The following is a 22,422-nucleotide window of genomic DNA, read 5'->3' as shown; positions in this document are numbered from 1 at the left end:
TTCACAAACACAGAAGCTGGAAGGTGTCTGTCCAGGCCAAAGCTGCTCTGGGCTATGATTGATTTCTGGCTTACGTTTTTCTCCTCTGACCTTTGCAAGCCAAGCAGTGCTCACTCAACACGTGAGAGTCATTCAGAACAGGAGAGCTGTGACAAGCCATGGACTGTCTTTCACAGTTCAGTGGACAGCATGGTTCATTCGTAATATCTTATAGAGCAATCATTTTAGAAGCCAGGGCAATGCTGTTTAAGGCCCTTCTCTGGACTTTAATATCGAAAACTTCTTTTCTTTGGAAGGCTCCACTGGACAGATAAGTAGTTTCAAACAGAAATGCATGTGTCAGTGCCTTTCTGAATCCCCAGTGCTTTGGTTTGCAACGTTTCTGAACTGCTTCGGGTACTGAAGCCTCCATAAAGGACAGTGAAAACAGGAAAATTCCTACAATGAAAAAAGAGCCTCCACAGTCCCCGTGTCCCCAGAGGGAAAAAATAAAAAAAATAAAAAAATAAAATCATATAATCTGTTGACAGTTCTCTGAGCTCTAGGTTGAGTTTCTTCCTGGCCTCAACCCAGGTAATCAGTGCATGCTCAAAGATATAAAACCTGACAGCCCTTCAGACAGGATTTTGTAGGCACCAGGCACCTAGTGCCCCTTTTTATTCCTATGGAGGCTGAATGATCAGTGTTTTCAGAACTCAGAATACCTGCCAAGTTTTGCTGCATTAGAACAAACACATGTTGTTGTTTTATATTTTTTTTCAATCTGTTTTTGAACTTGACTCTTTTACTTTGCTTCAGTCGTCTTTGCATCCCAATATTCAGCTGACATAATTATATGGTGTGAATTTTAACAGCAAGCTCAGAGAGTTGTTCTGTTTTATTACATTTAAAGAGACACTGTTATGTTAACGAGAAGGAAAGCCATGTTTATGATTCTTCAATATCCCAAAAATGTTAATGTCTAAACACAGTGAATAGCACTCCAGTGCTTGCAACTTATTCTTCTTTTTACATTTCACTAACACTCTGTGATAAGAATAGTCTTTCCCTTTTTGAAAGTCACTTTCATTTCTAACTGTTTCTTTACTTCATTGATCAGGCTTTTTTATTCACACTCTTTACCTAAATGCAAATTAAACCCATAGGTTTTTGGCTGGTAGTACAAAATAGCAACATAAAAGACTATCTCAACCCAGAACATAAGTAATCTTTATTGTAATTTAGAAGCAAATGTTACAGAAACATTTCTATTCTGCTGTACAGGCATATTATATCTTTCAAAAATCCTAGTGGTGAGACATTTTCACATGCTCTGTTGTTTTAATATACTTCATACTGACTTTAAAATCTCTTACATTGTCGGGGGGAGAAAAGTATTGTAAATAAATAGTGTGGTCTTAATTTACAAATTCTTAGACTTTGAAGTGTTTTACGTGAGCATTTCCAGGCGGTTCTCATCAAAATGTCTCCTCAGATGAAATTATAATTCCTGCAGAATTTTCCAAGGGCAATTTTGGCTTTATCCTCTCTTTGTCTTGCCATTAAAGAAACAGGGCTGAATTATCTGACATGAATCAAAGCATGTGGGTTTGACCCTTGTGTGTATAGAACCCACTGGATGTTTATTCTCATTGCCTGGCTGTGCCACAGACCCTCTGAAAAGTCCTCATCACAAGATGAGATGTCCTGTGAGGTCAGACGAGATATCTTTCTAACCAGCATCTTGATTTTGGCACTGACCAGCAAGGTAGGCTGGAGAAGAGAGTACACAGTCAGGCAGTGATTTTTCCCATGCACAAACCATCACCAGCTTTGGTGTTCAGCCATTTTGGAGACAAGATCTTGAAGGTTCAAGGTTTCTTCCTGGCCCTTTGTTGGGGATAAGTCATCTTGGAAATTTCTGATTCAGGTCTCGTCAGCCAATTTTAGCCAGTTGATGGAAAAGCTGGGGAAAAACTGGGAAGTTTAGAGAGGCTTTGGGGATCTTACGTCTTGCAACCTGCAAAGCAGGCAGGAAAACTGGCAAGGTCTTGGTCGATCCTGGCCAGAATTTCAACATGGTTCAGTACAAATAGCAGCATCTCAGAGCTTTGGGATTTCAGCACGATTCTGCCAAAGTACATGTGAGCAGCTGTAACTGTAACATCAAAAATCTGAAGTATTTAAAAGACACTTCTAGGTGGTGTCTGCCTATATGGAGGGAGGAGGTGGACTGTCTTGGCAAGGAAAAGAGGGGGGCAGCTCACAGACAGGGGCTTTTAAGTGATAGCTGATCAATCCATTAAATATACATATTCTAATTGCCTTCCTGTTGCCCAGATCTGAGGAAAACTGGTCCCCAAAACATTCAGCTTTGACTGAGGTTTCTAAAAGCCTGCAGTGTAGCCGCTCAGTTCTTTGTCCTGAAAAGAGTCAACTTCTTAAAATAAAACCATTATTTTTTCTCCCTATTTTTCAGCTGACAAAATATTCAGGCTTTCATGAAGTTTGTTACTTTTTACTTAGTATTTGGTCTGGAAATTTTTTTTATCTCCCTAATTTTCACAGAAATTTGTATCCAGACTGAGAAAATCAGTCTCTTTCCAAGCTCCCACCCAATACTGATTGGAGAAGCCACTTTCTCTTGCAAGACAGGGCTGACAGTGACTCAGTTTACCGCTGCAAGCGATGTACTCTGTTTGCTCTAAGCCATGAAGAAGGGTCCTGGCATACCAGAACTTGAGTGAAAGGAGCTATTGCCAGCCATGTCTGCACCCTTATGTATACCTATATATCTTTATATCTGTATATAAAGATATTCAAAATCCTAATAGTAAGTAGATGGCCACATAAAACTAAGCATCCCAAATAGCAGTTTAGTGTGCAGTCAAAAATGCTGGCAGTGCAGAGACTAGAACAAAAAAGAAATAATGAGACGAGGAATGGGGCTGAATTATCTGACAGCTGAAAGAAATGCTGCCATCTCCAGAAGGTAGACTGATACTACACAGGGAGAAAGAGAAGCAAAGTCTTTAGACCAGAGAACAAAATTAAACCTGGGGTTGTTTTAATCTGTAAAAATTTGGCATTGCTAATCCAGATGATGAAAATAGCAAGGTCAATACGTCTCTTGGTCACGTACTAGCAAGGAGCGACCCTGAATTAGCTGTTCCTCGTGGGAGCAGATGCGACGGGGAGCTTGTGCATTGCTTGCTTTCCTACGGGATAGCATTCTGTGAATGAGACAGCAACAGTCACTGGGTGATGTGGTGGAGAAGGGGAGAGAGATTATCATCATTTATCCCATGAAATAAAATAGATCCAAAACATGGATGAGCACCCAGAGGGTTGACTTGTTAGGGTGCTCCTCAGCGTGGTTGTAGCCAGTGACACTTAGCAATCCAATGTGCAGGCATGGTTCATGAACAGCATGGACTGGGGATTCAATAGGTGTTTTGGATGTGACTATTACGTTTCCTATTTAATTAAATCCTAGAGACTGAACCTATGCAGGACTGCTTTTCTGCAGCACAGTGTCACAACCTCTTCTGGTGTCCCCATCTCCCTGCAGCTTGCTGGGATGGGAGCCCAGGTCACAGCACCCTTTGGAGTCAGACATCTGGGGCTCAGTGGCAGGGGAGAGACCATCCAGGAGGGCTGCCAGAAAATGTGAGAGAAGCAGCTGCAGGAGCTGCAGGAGCTACATCATGTCAAACCTTTCTCTTGCTAGGGCCAATCTAATTCAATAGGCATGCAGTGGAGTTAGGGCACTTAGTCTGCCCTGAGGAGCCTTATCCTCAGGCAGCCATTTGCTAGGGCAACTGCTCTAATAAGGGTAACCCTACACTGTCCTGCAACATTAATTATTCCAATATTCATCCTCCTGGGAGCCCTGGGAAGAAGAATTTTGCTCTGCAGTAAATGGTGTTAAATAGTATATTTGTATGTGTGCAAGTGCTTTCAAATGCAAAGAAAACAAAATCTGAGAGTCCCCACAGAAAAGTGCTCTGGAGGGCTTCCAGCTGCTTTGAGGATTTTAAGAGCCTGTTCTAGGATGTACCTTCAAAAGATTGATTTAAATGCTGCCTGCTTTGTACTCATTGTTTATAAAGTTGAAAGCATTTCTGATGGTGACTATTCATTCTCACAGTTGCATGCAGAACAGAAGCAGGTTGGTTTAACTCCTTCCTTGCCGTGTCCTTGGGAGATCAGGTGGCTCCACAGATAGATCAGCTCAGTGCAGGCACTGAGGGACTGATAGGTCAAGAAATCAAATTCCTGCAGGAATCAAGTCTTTCAGCACCTGGTGGGTTGGAGTTCACCAGGGCACCGTGTTATTTTGCATTCAGGATATGTGCTTGTATATGTCTGTGTTGTACGGCACCGTGTTGTACAGTTCTGTCTGCTGTAGGAGCAGAACTTCATCCTCCCACAGAGGGGTTTGTCATTTTCCCTCTGCAGCAATGGAGAAGGTCTCTAGAAGATGACCTACCTGTAGGGAAGGATTGATGCATTGATGTCCTCAAGGCAGTGCCAACTATCCTGGGGCAGGGCCCATTGCAGAGTGTACGAAAAGCCTTTCCAGTCCGCCTTGAACTCTGTGGTTATAAAGGATGGCCCCAAACTCTGCTGTAAGAGCAGACTTGTTCTGTTCTACCATGAGTTTGGAACAGTGATCAGAAGTTTAGCTCAAGTGTTTCTACCCCAGGATGCTCTCAAATGGGATCAGCAAGCTGTCCGTGGTCTGTCTGCAAGGCAGCCAGCAAGGGTGAAGGGGGGGACTCCTCCCTAGGTTCCCTCAGAGCTGTGTAGGTCTCATCACTGAGGGACAGACAGCATTCATGTTTTCTTGCTTAGCACCTTTGACCTGGGGCCATCACAGGCGATACGGGCATCTTATCTTCTTGTCAGTCTGGCCATCCCAGCTGCACCTTCAGGCGTACCTTCTCAACCCACTCCCACCAGCTCTAGGTACTAGCAGACTTCTGAGCCTTGTAGAAGCAAACTCTTGCGAAGGAGCCATCAGAAAACTTTCCCAGGACAAAAGGAAGTGTAGGTTGCAGCCTGTCTACAAACATGTCCTCCATGCCATTCTAACCCTTTTTGCCCTCTAGCACACAGTTAAATTTTCAGTGGTTTCAAGCCTGTTTTTTTCCACTTCCCATTTTTAAGCTGTTCTATGGCTCCATAGACCTCAGGCTTAGGAAGCTGTCTCTAATAATTCATTGCAGCTTGCATTGCTTAATTACATCTTGCTCCCCATAACTGCCTACTTAAGGTTGATCTCAAGCAGTTTTTCTCAATAGGCCATGCCAGACAATGGACCTTTGTAAGAAGCAAGAGGAACTCCCCATTTCAGGTTAAAAAACTCAGAATTATGCCATCTTTCTTTTCAACAGCATTTAAGTAGCATCCCTAACACCCTATAGACCATGAACATCATTAGTAATTATTTTAAGTCGGGTTTGTAGTCTTCAGCTTCATTATCTTTAGACAGTTCAGAGGCTGAGCTCCTATAATGATCTTTGGATGGCAATTAATCTGAGATGTTGTCTGCTTTTTCTTTCCCATCATGGCAGAAGGATGTAGTAAGAGTCCCCAGTTCAATTAAATGTGTGCATTAGATGGTTGCTCAAATCCATGATCAAGCAGAACATGACTCCTTGTTCTGCTAGGTGTGGACCTCAATTTATGCTTTAAAAGGTGTGATGAGATGTAGCCAAAGTCAGTGAACCTCCCAGGAAAACCCAGGTTGTCCTTCCCAGTCCACTGAACTGAATCTGGCCTATCTGAAGACCCATGAGGCTCCTCCTGCCTCAGTGTGATTCATGGAGCTTCTGGTTTGTTGTTAGCTAAACCCCATCATCTCCCTGTGTATCTTCACAACAAACATCAGTTAAGTGTTTTAACTGTCTCCTGAACTTGTGTATCCAAGACCTGTGCATTTCTGTACTAAATTGCCCATCTCCATTTGGTCTTCTTACCTCCTTAAGCTGACTTGTGTGCACAGACCTCTACAGATGCCAGAAGTTCAAACTGAAAAACCTGCACTCAGTTGTTCACTGGAAAAAAAAAATAGATATATTCTTACCCTGGGAGGCCAGCTCTGTCCCTGTGCTTGTTGGATGACAGGTGGGGTTTCCAGCCAGACTTCCATTTAAATAAGAGTACTGTAATTAAAAGGAGATGGCTAAAGAAATTGCACAAATTAGAGCAGACAGCTGTTATTTGAAAAGAACAAACGCTGTGTGTTTTGTTGTTGTTTGGTTTGGTTTTAAACGGCCAGCTCTTGGCTTGCTGCCAGAGATGCTTACATTGGATTTTATGGATAAAAATTTTGCTTCAACTGTTAAAAATATATGTGAAAAGATCTCTTCCCTCTCCACCCCCCCCAAATTGTGATGGGTGCTAGGCAACAAAAGGAGCATATTCATAAACTTTAGCGTAGCCCGGAGATAGCTAACTTCAGATGTTTAATAAACAGAGAAAATACGGCATCCATTTTATTTAATTCATGCATTTATGCACAGAGGCTGATATTACTGAAATAGGAGTTTAAACTTGGAGCATCATAGCTCATTGCACAGAGAATGGAGTTCCTGCTTTATAGGTAAAGTGAGTGGTTTGAATCAAAAAAAATCTGCTGTCTCCCTGGTGGTAAAGGCAGTGAGGGGATCAGTATGGCATACACCAAGGGCTGGAAGGGAAACCTTGGTGACATTTTTTGCTTTTTTTTTTTTTTTTTTTTTTTTTTTTCAGTTCAGAGATCCCCCCATCCCTCTTATGTACCAAGAAGAGAGTTTTCTACTGCCCTGGTAGAATAGCTGATGGTTGCATGTGATTGTGAACAAGGGCTGGATATTTTCTCAGTCTTCTCTGGCATGCAAGCACCCAATGAGCATCCAGAAATATGATTAATTCATGGGTATTCCCATTAGCACATAAAATCTTGCCTTATTTAATAGAGCAGCTCCCAGGCTTAAAATCAAACGTAGTCAAAACAGGTTGCTGCATTTGTCCAGTGTCTCTGGTAACTTGAAAAGGGCAAACCCATGATCACCCATAAAAGATGTGTGGGAATGCAGGTAACGCCAGCCTGAGATCACTCCCCTGGATGGTTGATGCCCATGGCTGGGACCAGAGGATTTGCTGGGATTTGCTTCTACCTAGTGCCCCAGTAAACTTGTCCCTCTGACCTTCCATTAAACAAGCACTGTAGAGTCACTCATCCCCTTTTAGTCTTTTACAGAGTCACTCATCCCCTTGAGCTCTGCTGGTAAAAAGCAATGGCACTGGCTTGTTTTTAAGTGGATTCACAATGTTTGCTAAGGCTGTTTATACAAATCAAAGCACTGAGGGTGAGCACAGGCTCAGAGAACAAAGAACAGAAATGAGGAATTTGTGAAAGGAACTGCTTTCTCTCCAAAACCCTGGCTGTAATCTTTTCCTTCCTCTTTTTGAGTGATTTCTGGGTGTTCTTTTACAACTTTATTTCCCACTTCCCCAACCCCTAACGTTCATCTTACCTTATTCTCTAGGAAAATCTCTTCTTCGTGATGGAGTATCTCAATGGAGGAGACCTCATGTTCCATATCCAGAATTGTCATAAGTTTGACCTTCCCAGAGCCACGTAAGATGTTATGATTACCTTTTGGCTTGCAGCTCTCACACACGGTAGAAGCAAAGGTGGCAGCTGGGGACACCAGGGCTCTTAGTTTTATTCCCAGCTCTGCTACTGTGAGGGTAACCTTGGGCACATCCCTTAACTTCTTTGTGCCTTACCACTCTCTCCAAGGTGCTCTCAATTGGATTTTAGCATGGAAAGAGAACCACTTGCAATCCCAGCTCTCTCCAAAATGAACAAAACAGACTCACAGGTCATCACCCCAACTCACTGGCTGACTTGGAGCAAGTCACTTCCTCTCCCTGTCATCTTTCCCCTCCCACAGAAGGCTTTTTAGAGCACATCCACGCAGTTCATTGCAGTCAGATGTGAACTCGCTTTGCATTTTTGGTCAACCAGGGAAGCTATTTCTGTCTGGAAGCATTACAGATGCTGCTACACCCTCGTCAGCATTACATCTGCTGGCAGTCCCATCCTTTAGCTTACAAACAAAGGGCCTCCTTCCAGCATGTGAATTGGCTCCCATAGCTTATGTTAACCTCAGAATACTCCCCCAAACACTTGCTCGCAGCCAGGAGCTGAGCTGGTTGGAAGCTGTGCCTTAGGCTGCTTCGCTTGCTGGATCAGTCCCTTTCACAGGAGGGCTCTTCACCTGAAATCTTACCTCTGAAAGTGCCTTGAGTGTCTATAAACAGCCCTGAGCATGCCTAAGATCTTTAGATGGCCCATGGATGAGGTTCATGCTAAAGCAACCTACAGGCGCCTGCTTTGAATTACAACAGCCCTGGGGTCACTCTAGAATTGCACTCATTGAATTCTTGCTCAGCCCAGCACCGCAGGCCCCAGAAATGACATGGTGCACCCAACCTCCACCCTGGCTTTGCCACCCTCAAAGAAATCCCACAGATGCATTTTCAGCCATCTCAGCATCTTGTTCTTTACAACAACACTTCAAATGAGGTTCATGGTCCAGTGATCAGAGGCAAAGCTCTTGTTTTTTAGAAGTAATAGAATACGCTCGTTTTTCCTTTTAAGATTTGAGTTAAAAAAAAAAAAAATTATCAAAACTGCAAAAGGTAAATTCAAATCAAAAATTAATACACTAAAAGAGAATTAAAAATGAATTTAGCTCTGTTTAAAGTAAATAGAAGAATTCAAATACATGAAAGGTGTTTTTAATCCTTCTGCAAACAAAAGGTATTTGAAAAGTCAACACTGAAACCACTATAAGAATTAATTTTCATTTAATAATTAAAAAAAAAAATCATTTCAATCAGTGTTTAATTTGCTGGGTGTTTTCTTTTCCAAAAGCATGTGAATGTTCAGAATTAAGCCCTCAGGCCAATGCACTGAAGACTGGTAAAGCAAAGGATACAAATACCTGGGGGAAGTGACCTGTGGTTACGTTCCCTTCTGGGCAGAGCGCTTTCATTGTGCAGTGATGCTTCAGCTTTGTGCTGCCTGTTTGCAGCAGGATGTGTTTTTGTCCTTTAGGCAGAAACGTGTTAAGAACAAAGTTCTAAAACTCCAAAAGATTTCACAAAAAGGCCACTGAGCTGCTAGCTTGTCTGCATCTTGGGTAAAATTTCAAAAGAAAGTCGTTGATCTGGGCAGCGAAGAGATCTGTGTGACAAGCTGAGGAGCTTGTTGTCCCCAAGCCCAGATGTCTTCCTGCCTGTCCCCATGCTGGCACCACTCAGCTCTTTGTGCAGCAGCCACTGAACACTGCTATTTCCAGCTGCCTTTTTGAGTTCTGAAGCATTGACTGTAAGTCTGATGCAGTCTGGTGCATTGCTGTAAATCAGTGATTTACATGAAATATGTAAATAAGGAAGAGGCAAACACTACCCACTCTTCCTTCCTTGCTACAGGAACTATATCTTGAGGCGAGGCAGGGTATGCAGTTGGAACTGGGTAATGTTTGTTGTTTTTTTTCTTCATTTATGACCTGGAGACATCCTCAGGCACTTAAGGACGTCCTCAGAAACTGTTAGATATCAAAAAATGTCAGCTAGCCATGTTTTGTTGTCTCCAAAGCCCCAAAAACTAGTAGGCTTCAGATCCCTGCCATTTCCCTGAGTGGTTTCAGTGCTGGATGGACTGCTGGCTACGTGGAGTGCTTTTGGGAATTCCACACTGTCCAACAGTTACCAGTACAATCCAGTTACTCCAAGCCTTCTGGAGGCACTCCAAGCTTTCTGGGGACTTAGTGAAATTTCGGCTCCTGTGAAGGCAAAGTTTCCATCTTTCTGGGGTATAGCTGAAAGCTATAAAGCAGGTATTGGAAAGCAACCATTCTAACTTGTTCTTTCTGTCACTCAGGTTCTATGCTGCTGAAATCATATGTGGGCTGCAGTTCCTCCATTCAAAGGGCATAATATACAGGTAATTTTACTCCTCAGTGTCCAATATGTTAAACCTTTCTTCTTTCCCTGAAAGTACTAATTGTGACTGAGAGACTGCTCCTCGGATGTACTTATTGGCATCGCACTTCTATGAGATTCACTTTTGACAATGGCCTGCTGTTTTCTTTTGAAGAGATAGCTCAGGAAAAGGCAGTTTTGAGCCCTTCTTAGGAATTCAGTCCTATTTCAGTTAACATTAAAGCAAACTCTTTAATGCATTTACACCAAGTCTTTCATATAACTCTCAGAATAAGCACACAGTTTAAGCTTTCCATGGATGAAGATATATAAGGTCAAGCTAGCCATGAGAAATGTGGTGTATCTGCTGTGATGCTTACCCTGGAACAGTGGTGAAAAGGTCGGCTCAAGTAACAGCAATGGGGAGACAGAAATATACCCTCATTTTGGGGTTATTAACAGATATGTTCTGCACAACCCCATGGGATCCATCTTACCATCATGACTCTGAGCTAGCCACCCAAGCCTTTCCTGGAATAAGTGGAGTACACAGAGAAAAATCCATTTTTCTAGGTGCCAGTTCATCCAACCTGTGTTAGAACATCCATGATAAGTGGACTTTCTATCAGGGGGCTCTGTAGAGAGCAGATGGATACTAGGTCAGGCAGTAAAGGCAGCTGCACTCAGACAGAAGATTCTTACCCCAAATTTCCAAAACTAGGAGGAAGTTAGTCCATGATGCATCTGTCTGCCAAGTCCTGCAGAGGAAAAGTCTTCTACTGTAAAATTGACCATTCTAGTTTATTCTTTACTTCCCTAAGAGCTTGGAAGTTATGCATGAATGTTTTGATCTAATACACAAAGGTTTTGCTTGAGAGCTATATTAAAAGGCCAGGGACAAATTGGGGGGCAAGAGGGGCTGCAGAAATCAGGAAATGGTCTGTTTTCTGATGGCTGAAAGGAGAAACTGAATTTCTGGGGAGCACTTGTCTAACTCATCTTCCTGGCAACAGTTAGTTACTACACTGCAGCATTTTGTGGAAGAGGGAATTAAATAGCATGCCACAAACACATGAGAAAGCTCACTGAAGCAATGTTTGTTGAAACCAAAATGAGCTTATTTCAATGTTTTTCACATAGTGTGAACACTAGAAAAATGCTAAAAGTGAATGGCTTGTTTACAATTCACTCTCCCATTAAACTCAAGCTTTGGTTCATATAAACTCTCATTATTCATTATTAGTACTCATGTGAGAGCTGTTATTGACCAGTGAGGGTGGCTGCATAAACATGAGATCAATATCAATAACATTAAGCCAGGATGATCTCTGGGGTCTCAGCACTTTGTGAAGAGCCCAAACCACTTAGCTGTGTCTGTTGTTCTTACTTAGACTTCTTAGAAAAGTTGATTAAAAATATCTGCAGGATGCTTTGAATTCGTGACAGGACTTTTAAATCTGACTTTTTGCTTATAACTCACAATTTCATTTGAAACTGCTACACCAGTAGTGTGCCAGGTTTGGGGGTCTGTTTTCCCTTGAAACAAGAGATCATGAGAGTCTGGAGCCATAGACTGTACTGGGAATTGGGGGGAAAATGGGATAGACATGGTAGTACAAAGAAATAGCTTATTCCCAGGAGTCAGTGTGGCTTTGATTTGGATATCAGGCTTTGATAGGAAATATTTGATCAGTCTTTTTTTTTTCTTCCTGAAGGCAATGACCACAAGGTCACTTGAGAACTCACAACCATCAGTATCTCAGTCAGAGCTAACTAAGCATTTAGAAAAGTGAATAGAAATTATTTTTGAAACTACATCACTTGTGATGTAGTAAGAATAATGAATCCAGCTGTTCTGTCTCATGCACCCACGTCTAGAAATGTTGGCTTAAATTTTAATGAATGAGCTGAGGCATTTTTGGCAGAAAATCCAATCCCTGGAGCCAACGAGTTTGAGACTCATCAAAATAATGAAAGCAAACTGTAGGTGATGGGTTTTTTGTTTTGCTTCAGACTACCAGATGAATAAAAGGAGTGCTGGCAGCCAGAGATTGATCTCAATGGTGTAACTAGAATAAGTCATTCCAGCTGGAAATTGTGACAACATGAGTGTCTGCCACTTGAAAAGCAAATGTCTTGGTTGTCTCTATATTTCTTTTTGATTGATGACTCCTACTTCTTCTTTGGCTGTATTTAGCAGCAACAAACTATTGCCCCATGACAAGTTTTGTAGACACTACAAAGGAGCTTTGCAGAGGGAAGATGAAGAGACACATCTTTCCCACAATTGTAGGTGACTGAGGAAAATCAGGTATTAGAATTGACTTTCTTTGAGAGAGTCAAATGGTCAAGGTCATTTCTGAGAAAAAAAAAAAATGTATTTGTAAAACTGTTGTCACCAAGAGTGTGGCTATATAGCAGCCTCATAATAAGGACTCTTGCCTGAGACGTGGAAAATGTGAATCAGCAGACGTTGGAAAAGACCAGTTGTCACCTTAGCTGTGCACAAATCCAGTTGTTATATCTGGGTGCACTGGGAGCCTTGAGAGGGAGCAGTGATTGAGAGCATGGTTCAGGCAGTGCAGGAGCATGGGTGCTCCAAGACCAGGTATGCAAATTCTATCTACATCCCAGGTGAGGTGGAGCATCACTGATCCAGACATCTCCCTGAATCATTGTTACAATGAAAATCAAAATATTTAGGCAGGATGCAAAAATCTAACACAGAAGCTATGCCAGCCTTCCTTTCTTTATGCCTTTTTCTTTATTTCTTTACATTACTTGTTATCCTTTCACAAGTTATTCCCACATGGGAGGACCTTCTTTTTCTCTGTGAATGACCATGATTCATCAACTCACTTGCTTTTATTTCTTTCTTTTTATATTCTCTATTTTTTTGTCTCTCTTTCCGGGATCTTTGCTTCCCACAGCAGCTCTCAGAGCCTGAAGCCTCTGACAGAAGCTTGGCAGCTATTTGTGAAGGGCTTGTAAATCCCTGGGGTTCAGATAGTACAGCCCACAAGTGAAAAGTTGTTAGATGTTCTGCTGATGTCCAGGGTTGTTCCTACCACGGAAGGCTCGCAGGTCCTTACCTCTTCCAACATTTGTAAAGCCTGCACTGGGAGGGAAATCTGGCAGTAGCTTCAGAAGCAGTACTGAAGCTCCCAGGAAAGGGAGGAGTGAGCATTGGCCAGTCCCTTCTTGCTCCCCTCCTCCAGGCAGTGTTAGAGCAGAAGCATCACCCTGGACAAAGCATTCTTAGCTTCATTATTCTGCATCCTCCAAGGAGAGATGCAGATATCTTGAATAAAGCAAATGAGTCAGTGCTCAGACAGGAGGAATGAGGAAGAGGAATTTTGAACTTCTAGAGAGAGCAGCTCCTCCTTTAGCCCTCAGCCTTCTTTTGTAATTGGAACATGTAGGCAAATAGTGAATTAATGAGTGTATTCTGCTAAAATCACTTGCATGGCTCTGTAACACTTTAAAAAAAAGGGATTCCTTTCTCTTCCTCCACAGAGACTTGAAGTTAGACAACGTCCTCTTGGACAATGAGGGGCACATCAAAATTGCTGACTTCGGGATGTGTAAGGAGAACATGTTTGGAGATGCAAAGACAAGTACTTTCTGTGGGACTCCTGACTATATCGCTCCGGAGGTAGGTGCTGGATCTGGGGAGGTCAGTAAGCTTCTGTGGGAGAGAGAACTCATCTTCAGACATGGCTGTTGGTCAGTGGTGGTAGGGCGTGCAAAGCCCATGTAAAGCTGGATGGTCACAGACACCAGACTTCAGTTTTCCCACAGTTTTCCCCTGCCTCTCCCCTTATTTTTTCATGTTTCCCACACAGAAGCTTGTTCTTGTTTTCTTTTTCTAGTAAATGTAGGTATTTTGGTCTAGATCCATTCAAAAAAGAACAAGCTCCCTTAACCTGTTGAGTTCAAACAATGACAGCTCTCACTGTGGAGAGACTTTGACTAATTAGATGGCAAACTGAGGCCAAAGAAGACATTCTTCATCCTGGAGGGAAACCAAGAGTCATCCATGCATCATGTTCGACATCACTCTGAAATCCATTTATTTGCCTTTCAAGCTCCCATTTCATGATTTCATGATGGATATCAGTACTTTCCAAGTGGCTTTTAAAGCTCTTGTTTTTTTCCCCTTCTCTATAATTCATTGATCATTTAGTGTGCGCCAAAGGCCTTGATTCTGATCTAAGTTACACCACTGCTGACACAGGGGCAGGTCTCCTCAGTAATTGGATTTGTAATGCCTGAGAACAGGTGTAAGTGTGCTCTGCCATCAAGCTGCAATTGTCTTTTATTCCATTTCAAAATGCTTTTATTAAATTAAAATATATATATATTTATTTTTTTTTCTGATCCTACAAGGGAGCTGAGTAATAATCCATTATCTGTGATTTTACTTCATAGGAGAGAGAGAGTCGAAAATAGCTCAGAGGTTTTATTTCTGTGCTATCATTTATTTTAGAGATTCAACGAGTGCATATAAAATATTTTACCTCCAAATTGAAAGAACTGCTAGAGTTAATGGATCACCTCTCCTGCCAGAGGTTGAAGCCATGGACTTCTTGTCAGTATTTCAATGCAGCTGCTAGCACTGTAATTTGTTGCAGGCACAGTACCTTGACTACAGCTGTGCAAATACAGGGATTTGGGGTCAGCAGGCAAGCAATTTTTTATCTCAAAATATATTTGACCAAAAAAAAAAAGAGTTAAACTGAAATTAAATTTCTAGAGTTCATTTTGTTTAGAGAACACAAAACTAATAACTTTTTTCCTTGACTAACATAAATCATTTAATTTAGTTTTCCAGACACTATAAACTTTGAAAAGTAAGGCCTTATAAAGTATCTTTTCAGGAGGAAAGTTTTGGAGGATTTTGTTTATTAGCAGCCCAGAAGAAATGTATCAGGGAGACTTGTTGCTTCCCTTTATTCACTCTGGATGAAACATATTGTTTATATTGCCTCATGTTCAAATAGGTTCTTTTTTGTTCTGTTTTGTTTTGTCATCATTTTTTCTCTTTTGGATTTTGGAGACAGATGAGTTAACCAAAAACACTCTACATCAGCTTGGGTTTAGACTTGTGATATTAAGGTCCTGCTTTTCTAGATGCCACAGGTACATCAGAGGGGGATACTTCTCACATTAGGTGAGAAAATTAATCTAAAAAAGAAGTATCTGCATTGTAGGAGGGATAAGCTTTGCCAGAAGCCAAGTCATCCCTTCCTACCTTAGATATGTAAGTCAGATAAATCACCATTTTTCCTCCATTGACTGTAGAAAGACTCTGGATACCTAGCTTAATAAAAGACAAATAACTTTTAGGAAATAAGATGAATCCAGACCCAAGTGGCAAAATCTGTCCTAAAGCATTTACAAGCAATGAAGACATGGTACGAAATCACTTTAAAATGACTCAGACAAGTCTATAATGCCTCAGAGCCAGAAGTAAAGATTCTCTAAATCACAATTTTTCAGCTATCAGCAATTTAATATACACTAGTCTAGATAATTGTTTTCACTGGTGTTATGCCATGTTCATGGTTTGCTATTGATACCTACACTGTAATCATAGTATAGAGGATGGCAGTGCAACTGGGCTGTGGGTGCAAAAGCAAAGATAATGGCTTAAAAATACCTATTACCTTTTAGTTCCTTTAATTTATACTTTACTTTTAGTACCTTAATTCCAGCTCTAAAACTGCAGTGAGGATCCTAGACATCATAGTCTTCACATGTATCATAGACATCTGCAATGTAATTATCTATATATGAGCAAGTTGTCAAGGTTCCTTAATAACTGAAGGAGATGAACAGAGGGTTGTATTTTACAGCAGGTAGATATTTAGCTGCATGTCTAAAATTTGCATAATTTTCTTATCTCCAAACCATATATCTAAAAAGAATTTTGCTCAGCCAGAGGGAAGTTTGAAAGTTTGATGGTATCTGGCCAATTTTGCAGGGGAAGAAAATGCCAGATCTGCTCTTTAGGGAGGTCATTTGAAATTCCTTTTGCTGAAATTGAAACCTCTTGGAAAACCTCTACTGGCAGATGCTCTGGCTCAGGGTTCAGGTAGGGGAGAACACCTCTGCTAACACATTCAGTGCAAAGCAGCTTTTGAAGGATCAGGGCCTGGCCACCATTCTGAAGCTGAAATACTGATGACTGACATTTTGTGCCTGTCTTTTTCACTCCTCTCTTTGGGCAGATATTGCTGGGGCAGAAGTACAACACCTCCGTTGACTGGTGGTCCTTTGGTGTCCTTCTGTATGAGATGCTTATTGGCCAATCTCCTTTCCATGGCCAAGATGAAGAGGAGCTTTTCCAGTCTATACGTATGGATAACCCATTCTACCCTCGCTGGCTTGACAAGGATGCGAAGGACATTTTGGTGAAGGTAAGAATTACCCTACACCAAATAAAAGTCTATTTGACAGAAATGTCATCTTTGGCTCACATATCTCCAGCTGTTGTTCAGAGAAATAGCTTTAGTATGACAGGGCCAGAGAGAGTCACTTTCTTATTATCACTGCATCAAATCTGTACTCTCTCTCTTGAGAAGATAAAATATAGCCAGATCTTGGCCATTGTTTTTGGCATGTTAGTCTAAGAATTCCAATCAGAAATTTAGTAAGGTAAAAAAGTCTTCACACTCTGTTGCTTGAGTTTGAGATCCTATCTGGTGGGACTGTCGCAGTGAATACACTGCTATTGATAAAGAGTAAAATATTTCTTTCTTCAAAATTTTAGCTTTTTGTGAGAGAACCTGAGAGGAGACTGGGAACAAAAGGGAACATCCGCCAGCACGCCTTTTTCCGGGAAATAAACTGGGAGGCATTAGAAGAAAGAAGGATTGAGCCTCCTTTCAAACCAAGAGTGGTAAGGATGTATCTTCTTTCATTTCCACCCATCTCATGCCATTCTTTCCTGAATCATTCCGTCCCCAAATATTTATACCCTCCAGCACATGCATGCAATAAACCAAAGTCAGAACCCACAGTAATATTTTAAACCACTTTATTTAAGGATCCAAACTCTTCAGACATGGGTCTTTAATGTCACATACCTCAAATTCCTAGCATCTTAAAGGTGGATATGTGTTGACCTTATACTGAAACTAGCAGTTTAAGGCACCAAGTTAAGGCTTACAAAATGCCCTCAAACTTTCAGGACCATCTTCTAGAGTTGTTCTGCACATCCAGCAAATGCAGGTGGTCAGCTAAGTCAGGATGGAATCAGTCCTATTGATAACAATAATATAATTTAATTTGACAAGTGCATCATAATTCCATTTTGCAGTTCTTCACAAGCATTATTTACCTGATGTGACCAGTCTGCCATTTTACAATTTTGTATCATCCCGGCAAGGTAGAATTAATGGATCACAGCCTCAGTGCCTTCTGCATAAAATGTATTTCCATTACTGTTTCAACAGGAGAGTAATAAGCAAGTGATTAGCATTGGTTGCTGGATATTAAGAGTTCAGACAGACAGCAGTTCACTGCAGCTTAACAAGTTACTGTGCATCGTTTGGGCTGTAGTAGCCAACTACTGTGTAAAAAGACTGAAAGCAAACACTCTGTGGTTTCCTTGGCTGAACCAAGCTTGCTCCCAGCTAGCTGAGCTGAGCCCATAGGAAACAGCCTGATAAGGTTCATACTATTATAATGAAGACCTGAATATTAGTGAATTGACACTGTTTTCTTTTTCCTTTTCTTGAAGAAATCTCCAAGTGACTGTAGCAACTTCGACAAGGAATTTCTGAATGAAAAGCCTAGACTATCCTGTGCTGACAGAGCACTGATTAACAGCATGGACCAAAATATGTTCCGCAACTTCTCTTTCGTGAACCCTAAAATGGAGAAAATATTTTCCTGAGATCTGTTTTACTGAAGGAATTCTCTGTAATGGTTTGAGTAACACTTTGTCAGCTGAAGACTGCGTGGTTATTTTAACCAAGAACCCACCAGAAAAGCACATCAGTGAAAATTCATACCATGCCTGAAGGCTTTCAGCTCATTCCAGTCTGTAGCAGATGCCAGTCACGTTTCACTAATAATGAAGTATCTTCGTGGTATCTTTTGGTCTCTATTCTCTCTTTTTCCAATGTTCTTGAAGTTGAGATCATCTGAAAATGAAGAGGTGCCAAAACCTGTTCCTCTTTACTTGTACCTACAGCCAATGGGTTTCTCTATAAGAAAAGCAAGCATATTTGTTCTTCTAGTGTTGTCATTCCCCTTTTCTGCAATTCTCACTTAGGCCCACCACCTTCTGAAGGATGAGTGGTGAACTCAGGGCCTGAGGGCATCTGGGAAGACTTCAGGTTGAGTGTTTTTTCAACCTCCATTTGTACATGTGCAGGACTGTGCCTGTGATGAGGTTTGAAGAAGGTTTGTGAACTCCCCTCACACTTTAAAAATAACCCTTGCAGGTATTGGAATTTAATGCTATGCCATAATGTCCACTGAGACAAATAAACTTAGTAGGTGCTCATTCCAGCATTCATATGTCTCAGCCAGAGGCTGTGAAACCAAGGGCTCAACCATGAAGGAAGATCACAACAATAGCAAGTGTCAATATCCATACAGAAACCCAAAGGTTTTATCTTTGTACTTGAGCAGAAAAGATGGGAAGTTGCCGTACAGAAGAAAGCATTGAAAACTCCTTTTCTAAAGCTTTAACTGTCCCCAAACACACCAGATTCAGAGCAAAATCTGCACTGGTCTTTCTGGAGTTTTACTCTAAATGTGCATCAGAAATATGGAAAAGTTTTCCTCAAACCATTCTTTAAGCATCATAAAATTGGCCTTTCAGTCACAGCATTGGCATATTTTACTGGAATGCTAATAACCAGTCCTTGTAAAGGTTGATATGCTTCCTACAGCCCTACATGGTGTCCCAACTCCTTGAAGACGTGATGGGCATTGCAGATGTGACGGGCACACTGCAGGACTGCACACCAGGAGAGGGTGACCCTCTCCCTCACCCCATGATATTTTGTGGCATATTCTACCTCTTTGCAGCCTGTGTATACATAGGTGGGTTAAAAATAATCTCGTCTGCGATCCGTTCATGGCAGAATCCTTTTAAATAAAAATGCACTGTTTTCAGAGGTTGGAGAAATGCAGAACCTCCCAGTTACTGCTTGCCACGGAGACATTAGGTAAATGCTGGATCAAAATCAAATCAAAACCCCAAATGAGAATTCTGTAATATATATGTAATAAATGTTAAGGAATTAAGCAGTCATCCCAGCTGGTGTTAGGCTGTAACTGAAGCATGTAAATTTGAAGCTTCATTGCAAGAACTCCTCCAGCCCATTAAGAGACATTCTAGAAGGTGAGTCATCCCAAATTCGGATTGTTTTCGGAGGTGCCCTTCTGGATCCACTGGAACGGGCACTTAACACGGACCTCCCAACAGGATGAATGCAGTCTTGCAGGCTGTGCAGCCACTGTGGGATATCGCTGGTAGCAGCTGCAGGCACTGAATCCTGCAGGACCAACAGCAGAAGTGCCTAAAATCAATGAGAAAAGCAAATTGCCTTGAAAAAGGACTCATGCTGGTGACTTTTGTAAAATCCTTGCTTGTGCTGTATGGAGTGTAATGGGGTTCTGTGCACACAGTTTGTGCAGCTGGTCATCGTGTTTAATTTGAATGGTAAACATGGATTTCTAAAATGCTAGTGCAGTTTGTACAGTTTAATAAAATGTTGTGTACAATTGGAAAATGTAGAAGTGATTAAATGGGGACAAAAAACGAGGATGCTTGGAGAAGCTGTTAAAAAGGCTCTGTGCTTTCTGGGAGATGTTCCCCAGGGGAATTTCAACCCATAAATACATGGGATCATCAAGCATTTGGACAACTGTAACTACTCTGTGGCTGCAGAAGCAATTATAAAGCCAGATGCTACCTGCATTTTCCACTGATGCCACAAAATGCACTGTAGGATCAAACCATCCCTGGATGTGACCGTGTTTGTATCTACAAGTGCGTGGAGCTCGTAGTTCACATCAACAACAGGTCAGTATCTAAAGCAAGGATCTGGTGCTGTGGAAAGGTGCCCAAGAAGAGATTAAAATGTCCCTTTTCACTATCAGGAGGGGAGACAGCTGGTAACTGGGGCTGCAGAACTAGATGTGAGGAGATGGGCAGTGTTAGAGGGCAATTAGGCCACCTTCCTTCAACACCTAATTGAGGATGGACCAGTCAGCTCCTGGGAGATTTTACATGCTATGGAATCTAGATGGCATAACCAGAGGTTGCATGTTGATGTATTTGAAGAGAGTTGAGCAGCATCGCTCTCTAAATGCCTGTTGGGGGTGTTTTCTTGCAGTGTCGTGGCAGTTCATGCTCGACACCAATGCAGGGGCAGCCTAGGAACACAGCCGAGGGAGAGAAGGGTTTAACACCCCTCTGTCCACAGACAGAGCTCTCTGCACTCCAGCTGTGGTCCTGTCCATCAAAAGCAGCCAAACACGAGTGATTTGCGAGCAAGTCTATGTTTGGTTAACTGCTAGGGCAGATAGAGTGTCAGGCTTACTGCAGGGCTTTTGACGCAAACCACAAGAAGTGTCTGCTTCTCTCTGCAGAGCATCTTTGGTTTAAAAAAACAAGAGTCCCAGAGAGGAAGGGGGGAGGGAGGCAGGAGGGCTGGGTACAAGCCACCGCGTGTGCCGTACGTCTCACCGGGGCCACAGCCTGAGAACCCTCCCAGCTGTGCCTGTGGTGTGCACAAGGTGACGTGGTGAGCAGCGAGCGTTTTCCTGTGGTGAGAGCGATGGAGAGATAGGAGTTGACATGGGCTGAAAGGCAAACACTCACACGGAAATGAGCAAGAGCCCAGGCACTCACAGAACTGTTCCTTTCCCTTGGTTAAACCTGGCACATCCACAGATCTCTTTTCTTCTCTATTTTTTTTTCCTTTCTCCTCCTCCAAATAATGATCTTGGTATAGTAGGCTTGCCAGGTTTGGTTATTCATTTGCTAAAAGCCCAGTCCTGTTCTGGAGCCCTGTGGGATCACAGCACTTCTGTAGGAGCATGGTGCCTGCAAACATCAGGGTCCTTCCTCCAACATTATCTGCTTCAGCTCAAGCTTTGGGAGCCAGTCTCACTGCTTCGCTTAACGGATGCACAAATCCCCGCAGCTGGCATCCACCAAATTAAACCTCAGGCTAATCAAGCTGATTGGGAGTCAACAGCAAGTGACAGCACTGGTTTCAGCCCTCCTGCAAGGACCAAGCTGCCTGCAGAGAAGGGTGGTTGGCTCCTCATCACGAAGCCTGGAGGTAGGGCTGGCACCACACAGGGAGCACCGAGCTCCATCCTGCACCTTGCTGTGCCTTTTGCTGCTCATGCTGAGAGGGAAGGCAACTTTACCCCATGGTTACCAGACACATCTTGAACTTGTATCAGTACGGCTCCAAACAGCACGCACTTCAGGTAGGTGTGCTTTTCCCTTTACTCTTGTATTTGCACCTCAGACACTTAAAACCCAAGAAGAGAGATCGCAGCCGTGATCTAAACCGATCTCTCACTCCACGAGGTGCCAGCTCAGCTAGAGTATAGCGTACAGCAACGGAGATCACAATCAGCATGTGCCCAAAGTGTGCCTTGCGGTGCCGTGAAGCCAGTGGAGGTCTCAGTGCAGACCACAGGAAGCTTTACTGCCTTTTTTGCTTACAAAGAATTTTATCTTTGCTGTACCACAGCAGCCAAGACAATGCACGTGCAGATCGTGAAATAAGGAATTAACGTGGTGCTAGCTGTTCTGTAACTGGCGCTGGTTGCAAGCCAGTGGTCCTGTTCAGCTCAGCAGCTGTACCTGAGCATGCTGAGGTCTGGTCTACTGCTGGGGACAGGGACAATGGAATACTTTATCATCTGTGTTAACTTAATACTTATATTCACAAGGATATAAAATAATAGGAAAATAAAAAGAAAGGGGAAACAAAGAAAAAAGCATTAAGTTATAGAAGATGAAACAGTCACAGGACAGGAAAGTGGGGAAAAAGGGAGGGATACAGTTTGGCATAGATTTATGCAACACTTAACTTCATTCAATTTTAACTAAAAATTTGTGTTTTTCTTTTTTTTTTTTTCTTCAAAGCCACCAGTATCTTCCCAGGGTTGCATTTGTAGCAATTCTGAAGCACAAGATATCCTGAGGGTTCAGAGGGTAGGATAGGGTGAGACTAGAACAGATGAACAGCTATAATCTGTCCTCCTGGGTGACACAGGACAGCCACTTCTACCCTGACTTGTCCTTCAGAAATTAAGGTATTTCTGTCCTGGATTGGAGTTCAGATCCCAATTCAAATAAGTGAATTGAGTAAGTCTACAGCATAGGAATGCAGTTCACCTTCAGTCAAGAATTTTCACTGAGACATTCTGGGATGTCCTGGAGGATGTCTCTTGGCCCTCCCATGA

At 42.3% G+C, this 22,422-nt stretch overlaps 1 protein-coding gene across 2 annotated transcripts in view; it reads left to right on the top strand.

Annotated features, from left to right (window-relative positions):
• The window catches only part of PRKCQ (protein kinase C theta), a 41,208-nt gene extending 21,457 nt beyond the window's left edge, over positions 1-19,751 (top strand). The window contains exons 12-17 of one of the 2 annotated variants that reach the window (XM_035344369.1): positions 7,518-7,609; positions 9,926-9,988; positions 13,483-13,621; positions 16,200-16,388; positions 16,742-16,870; positions 17,714-19,751. In XM_035344369.1, the coding sequence (XP_035200260.1) occupies positions 7,518-7,609; positions 9,926-9,988; positions 13,483-13,621; positions 16,200-16,388; positions 16,742-16,870; positions 17,714-17,869 (768 nt within the window). In that variant the 3' untranslated portion in view covers positions 17,870-19,751. The remainder of the gene's footprint in view (positions 1-7,517; positions 7,610-9,925; positions 9,989-13,482; positions 13,622-16,199; positions 16,389-16,741; positions 16,871-17,713) is intronic. The other variant, XM_035344377.1, reaches the window with a different exon arrangement.
• The last annotated feature ends 2,671 nt before the right edge of the window (positions 19,752-22,422 follow it).

Source organism: Oxyura jamaicensis, chromosome 1 (assembly GCF_011077185.1).
Source record: "Oxyura jamaicensis isolate SHBP4307 breed ruddy duck chromosome 1, BPBGC_Ojam_1.0, whole genome shotgun sequence".
Classification (NCBI taxonomy): Eukaryota; Metazoa; Chordata; class Aves; order Anseriformes; family Anatidae; genus Oxyura; species Oxyura jamaicensis.
This window is presented reverse-complemented; position numbering and strand designations above follow the sequence as displayed.